General features: G+C 44.4%; 1 protein-coding gene across 1 annotated transcript; it reads right to left on the bottom strand.

Moving 5' to 3' along the window:
* Positions 1 to 14,091: 14,091 nt before the first annotated feature.
* On the bottom strand, positions 14,092 to 15,024 carry LOC136490463 (peptidyl-prolyl cis-trans isomerase-like). The gene has a single exon (XM_066486770.1). It carries the CDS (start codon positions 14,918 to 14,920, stop codon positions 14,348 to 14,350), a length of 573 nt encoding a protein of 190 aa, XP_066342867.1. The 5' UTR covers positions 14,921 to 15,024; the 3' UTR covers positions 14,092 to 14,347.
* Between the last annotated feature and the right edge of the window lie 600 nt (positions 15,025 to 15,624).

Below are 15,624 nucleotides of genomic sequence, written 5' to 3'. Positions count from 1 at the left end.
TTGCCAGCCGAAGTTTGTAAGAATCTTATGATAGATGACTTAGAAGACTTAAGTTGCCATCGGCTGCGTGATCTTGAGAATATCAAAGCCAATAAGCTAAGGATTATGAAGTATTACAATAAGAAGGTCAAGAACAAATAATTTTCTAAAGGAGACTTGGTCTGGAAGATGAAATTGCCGATCGGGTCAAGAGATAGCAAGTTCGGCAAATGGTCACCGAACTAGGAAGGACCTTATCGGATTAAACGTTGTGCGCCTGGCAATGCTTATATTTTGGAAACACTAGGAGGAGAAGAGGAATTTGATAGAGCAATCAATGGAAAGTATCTAAAGAAATATTATCCTAGCGTTTGAACTAATACTTGACAGCCGGTTTGTTCAGTCACTGGCTTTAATAACCAATACCAGAAGGGTATCGCCTCTAGTTCAAAAAATAGACCCAAAAGGGTAAAAGCCAATACGATATGTATCGCCTAAAGAGCAAAAACAAACACAAAGACAATCATGATGTATACAACGATATTATAGGAAATTCAATGAGACACGATCATAGAAAAATAGGGATTTCATTCATTGATCAGTTTGTCCTAGGTACAAACTAATCGAACACCCTATTTATGACGTCCTGAGCTGAGGTGATATCCACAATGGTCGTTGTGGCGTATTCAAAGTCCTCGATCAGGTCCTCATGCATGTCAGGGTCATCGGCCATCAGGAAGTCTGGCTCCATGGTGTGGAGATCATACCCAATCTGGACCTATGTCACGGCTAGAGCCACCGCCACGCCATGGTGAACGCCATGGAGGGCGATCTCCTGGACGCGCGCTGAGATGTCGTGCAGGTGGTTATTGAGAAGAGGGCCCAGTCATTGACGGCCACCATAGCCATGTTAGCTGCCAGTTGGAGGTTCTCCAACTACACCATCAAGGCTGGCAATCACAGAAACAAAGGAGCTATCAAGACAAAGATAGTGGAAATTGAAATAAAGGTTTTCTTGGAGTTCCTCTTACCCACCACCATGACGTTAGACTTGGCCAACTGTGCCCGAGCAGTGTTGGCTTCTTCCTCGGCAGCAAGGAGGGCGGCTTGAGAAGCCTTAAGGTGGCTCTCAAGCTGACCATTCTCCCAAGTTGCCTTGGAGTAATGGTCCTTAGCCGCCCTCCACTCCTAGAGGAAACGCCAAGCATCATCGCCATTGTAGGAGTCAGAGGAGTCCGACGATGAGCCCAACACGGCAGCAGTAGATGCGGCAGTAGAAGGCTCGTCAGTCCTAAGAGGAAGCGGACGGATGCTGTCATTGAGGACAAGCCTGCAGATGCATTAGTAGATGATTCCTGCTATGGACGGGAGCATTTAGTCTTACCTCATGCAGTGGAGCCACTGGCCGACTAGGACCCCCTCCTCTGAGAGATCTTCCGTTGTGCGCTTGCCGCGGTGATCTTCTCCTGCCATGGATGTTGGCCTACGTCATGGAAGAAGAAGGGAAACTACTATAGGGTTTGTGAAGGTGGAGAAGTGTAGAGAATAGAGGCGGTTGCAAGTATAGATGTGCTTGAAGCTAGATCCCTTAGCCGGTGTTTATAGCCACAAAAACAGGATGGTCAATATCTTGGAATATGCAAAGACAAGCCCAATTAAAAGAAGAGTGAGCGTCGTTCTGTCAGTACCAAGGGAATACGCGGCGATAGATGACTTGGGAGGAATTTGAAAAGTTTTACCATAAGAGCCATTTTCAGATTTAATCGAGTAAGATTGAATCACAAGTTGAAATCGGCTAATCCAAAACAGCTATTCTACTGAGCCTCGAGGAGACATGCAATAAGCTAGATAACTGCTCTCCTTACAAATTGGTATATGGGTATGAAGTCATTCTTCCTTGGAAAATCAGAATTGCATTGCGACATATTAAGAGTTGAAAGAACTTAACAGCCGATGATTAAAAGGTTTTGATTGTGATCGGCTTCTCAGTTTTGCAAAACATGAGTACAGGGTAAAAGAGGAGTCACTTTGAACGAAGAAATTTTTTGCTAGCTTCTCCCATTACAAACTAGGGGCCGGGGAACACTTTGTTCACTATGTCTTCGGCCTGGGAAGTGAGGGCTATGGAGTTGGCAGTGTTGAAGAAGTCCTTGACCAGGCGCTCATGGTCCTCAGGGTGTTCGGTGGTAGGGAAACCATGGGGAAGAAGTCAAAGCTCGTGACCAGAGCGGGCTTGTGCAATAGCCAATGCCATGGCAGCACCATGACAAACACCATGAAGGGCACATCATATAGGTGAACCACCAGCACCCCTGGCGTTGACAAATCTTGCCGCATACTCTGCAGCTGATCAAAGGCTTTCCAACTAGGCCGATAGGTCTAAAAGGATTTAAAGGTGGGATAATCAAGATCTTGAAGACAAAACTAAGAAAATAGAAAATTATGGTGGATATCTCACCCATGATTCTGGCCTCGACCTCAGCCAGCCTCGCTTGAGTGGAGTCAACCCTATGTTCTGAGATGGTGAGAGCGTCCTACAGCGCGTTCAGATGAAAGTCCATCCGCCCAAGATCACGGGTTGCATCCTCCTGGTGACGAAGACACTGGTATAGTGGCACAGACTCATCAAGGGCCTCTTCAGTAGACCTCTTGGCATTCTCCATGTCTTCGAACCTATTAGAAAGCAAATCGCACCAAAGACGCAGAAGGTTTGGGACGAAGCAAGTTGTTTTCGATCCACATCCATGGCCCGTATATATAGCCCGGGAGGTGAGAAGATAGGCTTCGTCGGGGTTATGGAATTGAAGTCAGTCATGGAAACCGATCAACACTCTAGAAATTCAAGGAACGGTTCATGGAAAAACAACGAATTCAGACTTATTGCTTCCCATAATTATAGATATCATGGGATTGATACAAAAGGTTTACATTAACTAAAGTTCGACCCACTAAAACTTTGTTGGATTGAAGGGAGTTCGGATTCCCACTGGGTTGAAAGTCATCATGGACCAAATCATATCAGCCCGCTAATAGAAATGGCATCAGGGGAGAAAGGAGCCCGCCTGCTAAAAGGATGCCCATATAACCCACCGATTTTTTGGCATGAGCACTTGATAGAGTGAACAACGGGAAGGTGTCTACACATTTGAACCCTTACAAACACTAGAATAGCTCTGCACTGATGGTGAGAAGACTCAGATGATATCACAAGAATTCTTCTAGTCACAGCAGCTGATCCTCTTGCTCGAGAAGGTGCTGAAATGGGCGACACAATCGCCATATGCACAAGAATTCTTCTAACCACTCAAGAGCCTCATAGTAAGGGATTAGACCATGGAGGGTCTAACAAAGCCAAGGGCACTCGAGGAGGCAAGCAAAAGAGAAACATAACTGAGTTGTTGGGTTGCTCTCGCAAAAGTCGGATATGCATTTATAGTCGATCTGGAAGATTGAATCCAAGCGTCCGTGAAGCAATAGTGCTCTCGTGAAGCTTTGAAGTGTGGGCTCATAAGCAGGCAAGGACATTGGTGAAGATGACAGATAGTAGGCTCCAGATCAAGATTCTCTACCCGTGACTACGGACCCATCGGGGGTACAGACGTGGTAATTTTGAAATAAAATTATTTTTATCCCAAAATTGGGGACATATGTTTACACCAAAATTTGGGAAAAGAAAAATGCGAGAACTTGAAGCTTCTAAGATTATATCATCAAGGGATCGATTAGATGTGAATCGATGTCAGCTGGTTTTGATACAGTGTCGGAATCGGCTATTTTATAGATGACGTCAGCAGACAACATCAACAGACTACGTACGGATGGCATCGGGGGAAAATATGTCGGACTCTACAAAAGGGAAAGGATTAGGGTCCAAGTTATCTTAAGTTAGGAATGTTTTCTTTTATTCCAAAGATTGTAATAAGTCATATTTGAGTAGGATTCATGTTTAAGTTCTGGGTATAAATATTGGACCCCGACTATTGTTAGAGACATCCAATCAATCAATACCAATTACTTTTTTTGGCTTCATGCCAACCCTTAGGAGTAGGAGTACTATAGATCTCGGTGAGTTCTTCAACAAGCAGGGATGCATCGATCTGGTCGACCTCCGGCTAGTCTATGAGTACCGACATGGCTTATACTTTTGTTTGTAAGGCTACATCGGTCTGGCCGACCTCTTATGAGCTTTAGTATAAGTTAGTTATCGATCCTTATCTAGTTCAAGTACGACTGCATTGGTTAAGCTCGACTTCTCGAATTAGAATAAGGTCAAGTTACTGGTTCTACCTAAGGGTGGCATCCTTCAGGTAGATTCATTAAGTTATCGATCTTACTGATGTTTTAATGTCATTAGTTTCAGCAATATCAACCTACCCGATCAAGATCGATCTAGATCAGCCTCACATCCTTTTAGTCCATCGTTTATTTTGCTATATTGTGATAGTTCTTGCTTTAAACGATGGATTATGTTTTATCGGTCGTTCTACTTCGATCTTGATCGTGCATAGTACGCGACCGAGGCATGTCTGGTCTTGAGTAGGTTTACTAGCTAGTTGAATCTGGTCTATAGCTTGCTATTATGGCTGTAACGATCCGGTCGATCCCTACTTTTTGCACTTTAAACCAGAGTATGCTAGTTGGTAGGTCTGCATTTGGCTAGGCATAACTTTGGCTATTTGTTATACTTGCATCGGCTAAATAGCCGATTGTTCGTACTTTAATGCGCATAGTATGTCTTCATGATTCTGTTAAATGTGAATAGGTTTGTTTACTTTAAATGTTTAATTTGTTATCTTTATTATGGCTGTCATTGATCCGGTCGAACCCCACTATTAAAGATAATGGGTTAGGTCTGATGATTGTGTAAATCTGTTCATATTAAATAGTCGATTGTTCACATGCTATGACCTGATGTAGACGAGGGTCCCGATCTTCCGTCAGGTGATGGTAACTATCGTTGTGGCGGAGAATGACACACCGATCCGGCTTCAGATCGAAAGATCGAACCCTGCAATCTTAGCACCACAGCTCCTCTGGTTATCAACCAAGTCATGGACCAGGTTGACCTCGCCAAGAAGGCTAATCCCTGCCTGCGCAACGAAGAACACAAGCAAGAACAAGAAAGAAAGCAACCAAATTGCAGATGAATGATTAATCTCATGAGTTGGGGTCTCACAAACCGAAGAATGGCGAAACTGTTTCTTGATAGAATAATCTAAGCAAAACCCCAAACCCTAAAGTAGGTGGTGGCTACTGATTATATAGCCTAAGGGACATCCAAGGATCCATCTTCACGTCCTAAAGGTGTCCCAACACGTTACAAGGCCCAACGGCCCAAAAGAAGGTGTCGTAGCACCCTGACAGATTCTGGATGCTGACTTGTTTTGACGATTCCCGTTGATTCCGAAGAGGTTTTGATGTGAAACCACTTGGATTGGCTTCCTTATCAAATTATATTTCTATCCATATGTGGATCATCGAAAACGGAGTTCGGATGCGTCCTGGGCGTCCGATTTATTACAGACTGGTCCTGATGGCCGAGGCAGACTCGAACTCGGATTGGACTGGGCCTCTGGCTTGGCTTGGACGTCCTTGCTGGCCTCCTAAGGTGGTGGCCAAGGAGGAGGACGTCCAAGGCCATCTCTTAGGTGTTCTCCATCTTCTTGGGGCGTGCTCCAACTTGGGCCTGGGTCCCAAGGATGTCTAACAAGCCCATGACGACAGTGTAGCTCCCGCCAGAAATAGCGACAGAATATATTGGTGATTTGGAGGCCTTGCTGACGTGATATTGAGATGGAACCAGATCTATTTGAAAGCTTATCAAACAATCTTTCTATCAAGTGCTCATTGACCTCGATCGCACTCCGGATGGATGAGTTATGGCCTTCCCAATGAGGCACTGTCGGGCTACCGACGAACCGAAAGTTCAACTTTGATGAACTTACATTATGAAACACATTTGAACCTACAATCAAATAGTGACATGTACATGTGGAACCAAGTGAATTATAACCAAAGCCACTATGCAAATGTAGGAATGAGCGCACCTTATAATCATTGTTTCTATCCGAAGGTGCCATGTCCTCATCATCCTCCCCTTCTTGACAACAAACCGTCCTCGGTTTGGGATTAGATGAAGAAAACATTGTTGGTAGTAGCCAATATTGCTCCCCTTCTTGAAATTTAACATGTTTCTTTATAACAAAACTAGGGGAACTCGACATGACAAGATTATAGCAATTGCAATCCTTTGGTTGATCATACTTTTGCACAATATAAGGAGATTTCAGATTTGAACAAATATAGACACGATGCACCATATACTCTCCTTTGCAATTATATTTTCCAATAAAATGATATGTATGTCTAGAGAACCATGGCAAATCAGCATATGCATAAAGTTTCTCCTCTAAAGAACTAAGATTACACGAAACATCAAATTCAATGTAACCCAAAGTATTTAAAGAAGACAATAATTTCAGCTCATCAACTTCACTAGCATTATGAATAACAAGTCTATTTTCAGCACAAGTGCTCATTTTCAGCACACATATAGCGTGATCATTCTTCAATGATTGCATGGGTATAACATAAATATCATCATGCAAGTCATCTTCGTCACAAGAAACATCAAGCAAATCATCTTGTGACAAAGGTAAATCAAGCGAATGCTCCACTAAAATTTGCTCTATCATAGCATGATTGGTGGAAAAATTCAGCACATCAAGAGAACTCTCACCTTCTGTGAGTTTAGCATCATGGGCATTACCTTTGCTCTCATGTTCAGCAGGGGTAATCGTTGATGGTTCTGAATTTTCACATGAGGCTGTGAGCTTCTCATTTTCTATCATGTCATCCTTGCTCTTTTCTACATTGTCCTACAAAAGGTTAGGCATAGCAGGAGGAATAACAACAGACTCTTCCTCTAAATGGTGCACCTCATCATATGAAGTCAAAATAGGAGGTGGATTAACAAAGGTTTCTCGCATAAGAAGTTTCATATCATTCCAAGTTTGAGGCTTATCAGAAGGATCTAAAGACTCCCACCAAGATAAAGTAGAATGTCGTAAAACACTAGCTGCATTTTTTACCTTCCTCCTTGGACACATAAAGCGAGTAGCAAATATATTATCGATGGCAATTTCCCACTCCATGTACTCATCAGCACCTATACCATCATAAGTCGGTGGATACGAACAACCTGTCATTGTTAGAAGACAACAAAAGACAATACAAAAATATTATCCCTATCAAATGACTACGTGGTTGCAGTGGTGTCACTTTTGATAGCAAGTGGAAGCGTCTTACCAAGCTCTTACAAAGTTCTTACCAATGCAAGCAGTGGGCGGTACAACCGGCGGCTGGTTCGTGATACCTATGAGGTAGTGGTACCGAGATTGCAAGGACCTTTTTTCTGTACTGATCTGAAGTATATATGTGGAGCTTGGGAGGCACGAAAAAAAAACAAATATATATATGTGGCACACAAGTCAGTGACAGACAGCAATATTGAATAAATGTCCAAAGCACTTGTCCTAGTTGCTGGCCTATACGTGTTCCTATCACCAGTTGTGATAAACAAGAGAGAAAACAAGGATGAAAGGAAACAAGTATTAAAGGTAGCAACGGATATGAACAAGGCAAAAGGTACCACAAACAATAGAGCTATTGAGTGTTTCTTATGTGCTCCTTTTCGATATCTTCTATTCTCTTTTACTATTTTTTTTCTTTTATTTTTTTTGTCCAATCTTTTTTTTCTTGCTTTTGCTCTTTTGATATTTTTTTCTCAGCAAGGAGCACACAAGAATAAACCACAAAAAATTTGAGCTCAATTGAATAAAAGATGTGGCCTATAGAAAATTAGGACTGTACTCTAAAAAGCATACCAAAACTTGTAGGCCCAGAAACTCAATTTTCCTAATCGAATTTCGCAAATCTAATTTTTGCGAACCCAGCTATGCTGGGATGAAATAGATCTAAAATTTTTTGGCGTTCTCCGTAGATATAAAATTTTTCCCGTTTCGAGTTCGGATGCAAAAGTTATGACTGTTTTATGGAAGCTGCTCGAATCAGGGATTTAGTGGACACAAGATGCAAACCGATGGTGATACGGAATAGCGGCGGGTGAAGGGATCAACACAAACTAGAAAAAACACAATCTAAACCAGCAACAAGACTTTGACCTAGGACACAAACTCAACAAAGCGAACTCTGAAACTGAAATATGCAAAGGCTATGGCGCGGAAGGTTCTAGGACAGGAAAAACGAGTATGGCACTGGACTATGGGACGAATGCGAAACACTCAAACTAGGGAATAACAAGTGAACCTGACGGTATACCTTAGCTCTGATTATCACTTGATGTAGACGAGGGTCCCGATCTTCCGTCAGGTGATGGTAACTATCATTGTGGCGGAGAATGACACACCGATCCGGCTTCAGATCGAAAGATCGAACCCTGCAATCTTAGCACCACAGCTCCTCTGTTTATCAACCAAGTCACAGACCAGGTTGACCTCGCCAAGAAGGCTAATCCCTGCCTGCGCAACGAAGAACACAAGCAAGAACAAGAAAGAAAGCAACCAAATTGCAGATGAATGATTAATCTCATAAGTTGGGGTCTCACAAACCGAAGAACGGCGAAACTGTTTCTTGACAGAATAATCTAAGCAAAACCCCAAACCCTAAAGTAGGTGGTGGCTACTGATTATATAGCCTAAGGGACATCCAAGGATCCCTCTTCACGTCCTAAAGGTGTCCCAACACGTTACAAGGCCCAACGGCCCAAAAGAAGGTGTCGCAGCACCCTGACAGATTCTGGACGCTGACTTGTTTCGACGATTCCCGTTGATTCCGAAGAGCTTTTGATGTGAAACCACTTGGATTGGCTTCCTTATCAAATTATCTTTCCATCCATATGTGGATCATCGAAAATGGAGTTCGGATGCGTCCTGGGCGTCCGATTTATTGCAGACTGGTCCTGATGGCCGAGGCAGACTCGAACTCGGATTGGACTGGGCATCTGGCTTGGCTTGGACGTCCTTGCTGGCCTCCTAAGGTGGTGGCCAAGGAGGAGGACGTCCAAGGCCATCTCTTAGGTGTTCTCCATCTTCTTGGGGCGTGCTCCAACTTGGGCCTGGGTCCCAAGGATGTCTAACAAGCCCATGACGACAGTGTAGCTCCCGCCAGAAATAGCGACAGAATATATTAGTGATTTGGAGGCCTTGCTGATGTGATATTGAGATGGAACCAGATCTATTTGAAAGCTTATCAAACAAGCTTTCCATCAAGTGCTCATTGACCTCGATCGCACTCCGGATGGATGAGTTATGGCCTTCCCAATGAGGCACTGTCGGGCTGCCGACGAACCGAAAGTTCAACTTTGATGAACTTACATTATGAAACACATTTGAACCTACAATCAAATAGTGACATGTACATGTGAAACCAAGTGAATTATAACCAAAGCCACTATGCAAATGTAGGAACGAGCGCACCTTATAATTATTGTTCCTATCCGAAGGTGCCATGTCCTCATCATGACCCTTCTTCTACCTGAATTGGTTATTTTAGCCGATTCGCCTGTGCTTTCACGGATATGGCACGTGTTCATAAACCTGTTGACATATAGTCGGTTTATGGGCTTTCTGGTTTTAGGTTATTGTCACCATCATAGCTGCATCGATCTGGTCGAACCTCACTGATGATGGTAATAAATTAGATCTAGACAGTCCGTAGATCTGTTTATATTAAACAATAGATTATTTGCATGGTATATCCCTTTTCTATTTTGCCGAATTCATTGGCTCTGCACCACGTATTGATTAAATCTAACTTAGCCAATGATGTATCTTTGACGCGTACATATTAATAGCTTAAGAAAAAGGATCATTCAACTAGGTGCATTGTATTTGTTATTATAAATCAATCATGACCCACGAACATCATGTTCCTTAACAGTCGATTTCCTCTCGCATCGGCTATTTAGTCGATTTTTCTCGTTTGGCTGCTCCCAAAGCAGCACACTTGGAACTATCTGGGCAAAACCGGCATATTCACCTTAAATTACTAATAAACTTTCTCTCCTTATCAATTGCAGGTCAAATTGACTAGCACGCCTTTGGGAATTCGTAGGATCGACTGGTCCTGCGTTGAAGCCAAACATATCTCCGGATCATTCTGGCTTGCTGCGTGTCCGCCGATGCGTCTACCACGTTTTTCACGCCGACAATTGCTATTATCAACGTTGGTCAGAAAAATAATAAAATTATAATTTACTGAATAAAATTTAACTGCTCTTCAAATTAAATTCTCCCGTTGGTTCGAATTTAATTAGAAGATAATAAATTTTAACCTTTGCAGCGAAAACATGAAAAAATTCTTTATCTACTTTTTAGAAGTATTTTATTGTACTCATCTACTCTCTGAAAAATTATCCTGGTTCAAATTTTGACAGAGATTTAAACTAGATAAAAAATCATCAAAATTTGCTTTTGACAATGAATAAAACAATAACACAGTTTTTACTTTTCATTTGGCCTAGCCCATTGAAACAGTGCATGGCCCAATGGCAAAATGCCACCCATGCGCCCGCGCTCGTGGCCCAGCAGTGGCCCAACACAGCGCGCGTGCTCCCCCACGCCCAGGCCACAACCTAGGCCTGGGCCGGAAATCTTCGATCCCACCTAGGCCTCTTTCGGCTTGATGCGGTCTAAACCGTTGATCTTCATCCAATGGTCATCTGCGCATTTCGCGAGATCAAAAACCGGTGTCCGCGACCGCATCCGAAACCCTAGCTCATTCTTCACTTTGTTTTCTCTTCTACACGGCGTCGGCTCTCTCTTCCACTCTCACCTCCAACTAGATGGCCGGAGAGAAGCGTGGTGGCGCCACCGTGGTGCCCTTCATCGGTGCATGTGTGCGGCTAGATCCGCGCACGGCACCGTCGAGCGGAACCACGGTGGTGCTCTTTGCGCCCCCATGCGCGCTGCGGTGGAGTTGCCCTAAACCCTAGATCCCTTCAGCGTCGTCGCGGGTCCCCTCACCGGAGCACGTGCTCCCTAGTGGGTGAGCGCGCCGCCGTCAAGCAGTCCTGTGATGGTGCCCTCGGCCAGGGCTCACGCGCACGGCAACGAGCGTGGCTCGGCTTCTCCCCACGTGCCGGCGAGGCAGTGGCGGGTGCATCTTCCCGCTCGCGGCGGTGGCGACGGCGGCGAGAAACTGGGTATGTCTTCCCCCTTCTCCGTCCATCCATCTAGGGTTAGGGTATCGAGTCCCCTCCTTCTGTTTTCTTCATGATTTCTACCCCCAAAGACTAGATCTACATCTAGACTAGGCGACTGATACCAGTGATAGTTACATAGGATCGGCTAGGTGTAGATCAGCCAGGTCTAACTGACATTTGGGATAAATAGTGAACCCTAGAACATATACTAGTAATGGGAAAACAGAGAGAGAGAGGGGTGCGGAGATGCAAACCATCGGCCGCCTTCGACGAAGACGAGCTGGCCATCGCTGGTGCGCGGTGGTGACTCGGTGAAGGCGCGATGGTGATGCGGTGGAGGCACAGTCACAAGGTGGCGGTGCAGAGGCAGGGTGAAGCCGGTGGCGGTGCTTCTCGTCGCTGGCAGCGCCCCCTCTCTAGATCGGTTAGGGTTTGGGATGTAGGTTAGGTGTCTGGCGGCTCAGGTGAATCTTGTGCCCTGTGCCCCGGCCCCCACCTCCCTTTTTATGGCGCTGTGTGATGGGGGCCCACCAACTATAGTTAGGGTTGGGCGCCCCCGATCAGGGCGCGGATCAAGGCCCAATTGATCGTTGGGCCAAACTGGTGGGATCAATCTAACATGATTCACATGGGACAAGATCGATGTTATTTGCACAGGTTCTAAAGAAAGCATAAACATAAAGGGACAGGTTCCTCTAATGTAGAATGATTTACTTAAAGAAGAGTAGTAGCTTGAATCTGAAGTTCTCTTTTTTTCGAATTACACAGTATAACGTAGACGCTCACCACACATGCACACTCACCCCTATGAATGCATGCACGCAAACCCTACCCCTATAAGCATTTAAGAAGATTGGGCTGATAAATCCTCGAGATTGATAAAGTCACCACAGGCGCCTCGCTGTCGATGAAAACATCGCCTACCACTGAAAGCACAACACCGTTAAATACTGAAATATTCGCTCCCATGGGAGTCGCCCAAGACATGAGGTGCTACTAAGGCTCTTATAACCACTAGGCTATAGGCCCTTTCACAGCTCTATATTTCTCTAACATAGCTTTTTTTTACATAATGGTAGATTAAACAACCGGCTTCTTCCTTCAATAATAAATCATGATTTAACTACTGTTCTTCATGGGCACTATACACCTTTTATTAATGATTTCCATTGTCTCACATGCTCTAGTCCATTCACTCTAGATGGGACAACGAAGTCAGATAACCTTTCGTAAAGGAAGTCAAATATTGATGGTTGGTGCCATAAGAAAAAAAAGTTAGGCTATTTGGTTGTTTGACATGTTAGCATGCCTAGGAGGCTAAATCAGGCAACAACTTCTCATGCCCGGCACTCAAAATTGGGTGCCTCATATTGCTACATAGGCTAGACAACTTTTCTAGCTATCTAGGATTTGATCCAAACAAAATGCATGAAAAGGAAATAGCATAATCCAAATGGAGATTTCCCAAAATTTGTCCATGCTGTTGTCAGTTGATCCTCCGTATCTCTACAACTCAAGAGGTAGAGGAATCTATGGATCATTGTCCATGTAGTTGCTAGGGTAGATTAGGGTTTTAGTTGTAGTTGGTGCTAGGCATCCTAGAGTTCCAAGCGGTTGTCTTCGTGACAAACCTATGCTAGGTTTTGGTTCAAAGAGGTGGCATTTCTATTTTAGAATAAGGTCGTCCACCCTTTATTTCCATACCTTAACTATGCTATTTTGAGCAATGACTCTGGGCTCATCAGGTAGGTTCTCGACAAATCTGAATCTCTAGTTCAAGCTTTAGATCTTGGTGTCGCTCTATTATGTTGTCGGGTGTTTTTGGCTCTTTTTGCGATGGCACCAACAATGCCATGTGGAGGAAGTAGTTGGTCGGTTGATGGTGCAGTGACTTTCCAAGAATTACAGGTTGTATGAGCACATCAGGTGCTTAGGCCCTATTTGAATCCGTGGTTTAAATTTTAGCTACTAAACTTTAAATCACTTTAGCTCTTGAGGCTCCAAACATGAGGTCAAAAGTCCTATCTAAAGTTTAGCTAACGTCACAAAACTTTAGACCACAAAAGTGAACTATAGTGATATAAATTTTTATTCTTTAACTAGCTAAAGTTGAGACTAGAGAATCAAAACTTACCGAGCTAGCTCCACCACTCCCTACTGGCTTTTTGGCACTTGTGCGTTAATTATTAGGTTTCCTAAAGCCTCGGCTCTTGTTTGTTGTGATGCCACAACGAGATATAATGCTTGTAAGATTACACTATTGGGCAAAAAACCTTTGGCATTTTTTTTTAGGGGGGGGGGGGGGGGGGTAACTGGTGGATTCGAACCATCGCCGTTAAGGAATGACACTTACCAAGCATTTCATTTTTAGAAAACCCTTTATCCATCCAGTTCGTAAATATTGGATATTTTGTTCAAGTTTATACTTTCATCCTGTTAGTGAATATTGAGTATCTTGGGTATATTATGTACGCTCAAGGCACTATATAAAAAGTACGCTATTTAGATTTGGTCTAGCTGGTTCTATCACTTTTGTTGTCTTGTCTTAATAACTAGGTTGAGATATCAGACTTTGATTTTTGAATCCGATTTTTTAAGGCGATTTATCACGGTTATCTCTACGCGCGCGGAATATGATAGCTTGCCATGAGGCATCTGCCTGCAATTCCTGCAACTTGGATTGTAGTACGCGTTATATATTGCAGTTGCTTGCCATAATCACTTGTGCACTGATCCGTGGTACTTGTGCTCGTCTCGACATCATCTCCCCCCTAATACTACATCGTATTCCTTTCCTCCCCAGTTGGGAGTAGTAATAAGAGTTACTGAAACCAGTACAATGCAAGACGAAAGAAACGACGTCACTTGCATTGACTTGGCACACCAAAGGCAATAACAGTGAGCAATTTCATTCACCATCGTATTATTATTATACAGAATTTACCTCTCACACACCTCAGCATTTATATATAGGAACGGTCAACACGATAAATAGGTGCACATGAACAAATGAGAACACAATAGTCACGCATATATATGCTCATCTACGATCGTAGTCTGGCACGCATCTTGTAATAGAAGTGTACGTGTATACGTACTGCTGTCAGATTCGGTGGATCGGAGAGTAAGTTTGATGATCCTTGATTAGAGCATGGCGGCGGCGTGGTCCTTGAGCTCGCCGCAGTCGGCGATGACGACAGGCCTCACCGTCCTGCCGCTCATGGACCCGGCCTTTTCGACGGCGCGCACCGCGTCCATGCCTTGCTCGACGCGGCCGAACGCGACGTGGCGGCCGTCCAGCCACGGCGCGTCGGCGAAGGTGATGAAGAACTGGGAGCCGTTGGTGTTGGGCCCGGCGTTGGCCATGGACACCACGCCAGGGCCGGAGTGCCGGACGACGCCGAGCGCCTCGTCCGCGAAGTACCGGCCGCCGTCGCCGAGTGCGGACTCGCCGCCCGTGCCGTTGCCCGCCGTGATGTCGCCGCCCTGGCACATGAACCCGGGCACCACGCGGTGGAACGGCGCGCCCTTGTAGTGCAGCCGCTTGCCCGACCACCGGCCCGCGCCGCGCTCGCCGGTGCACAGCAGACGGAAGTTCTCCGCCGTCTTGGGCACCTTGTCGGCGAACAGCTCGATGACGACGCGGCCAACCTTCTCGCCGTCGATGCTGAGGTCCAGGAACACCCTGGGGTTCTGGTTGTTCTTGGGCCACGCCATCAATCAATTAATTAATAAATTGACAGAGATCGAGTGTACTGTACTGTGTGCACAAGCAACTATAGCTAGTAGAGACTCGCTCACTTCACTTGTGCTCAACTTGACTTGCTTGAGCCTTGTTGTAGGAGAGGAGTCGACGATGCCTATATATAGGGGAGCAAATGGGATTGTATACTTGTATGGACTTGGAGAGAACAACTGCTTTTTATTCATATTATAAATAGAGAGAGCAAAAAAGAAGATGCTTACAGACACAACTGTATGTCACTTGCTGGCATATTTGCGTGTGGTCGTCAGTCTTTCCTAACTTTGATCCCTAGCGTATGCTGCTCCGTTCTTTCTTATTCCATGCATGCTACTGACCTTTCACTGTTAGTTTTTCCAACCATATATCATTACTTACAACTCAATAATATGAACTTCTTTTAAATTCAAATGGTATGACAAAAAAAGAAATTCATGGTGGGTGCGCGCGCAAGCGTGTGTGATTAACTTATTCTTTACCAAGTATATAGGTGGAAGTTCCGCAACAGGATTTGTGCTTACAAGGTGAAGCTTGTCATCATTTTGTGCTTCTTTTGCTATAGGGTGTCTTGATCAAAGGTAGTTTGATAAATTTGAATTTCAAATATAAGAACTTGAAATGCATATTTGGACCCCTAAACAATCTTAAATAAAAAAATAACATCAAGCACAAAGTCTTA

The sequence above is a fragment of the Miscanthus floridulus genome, chromosome 1, assembly GCF_019320115.1.
Source record: "Miscanthus floridulus cultivar M001 chromosome 1, ASM1932011v1, whole genome shotgun sequence".
NCBI lineage: Eukaryota > Viridiplantae > Streptophyta > Magnoliopsida > Poales > Poaceae > Miscanthus > Miscanthus floridulus.
The sequence above is the reverse complement of the archived record's forward strand: the minus strand, read 5'-3'. Positions and strand labels throughout refer to the sequence as shown.

Excerpts from the sequence above, each read along its gene's own strand:
- LOC136490463 (XM_066486770.1), bottom strand. The coding sequence starts at position 14,920 with ATGGCGTGGCCCAAGAACAACCAGAACCCCAGGGTGTTCCTGGACCTC.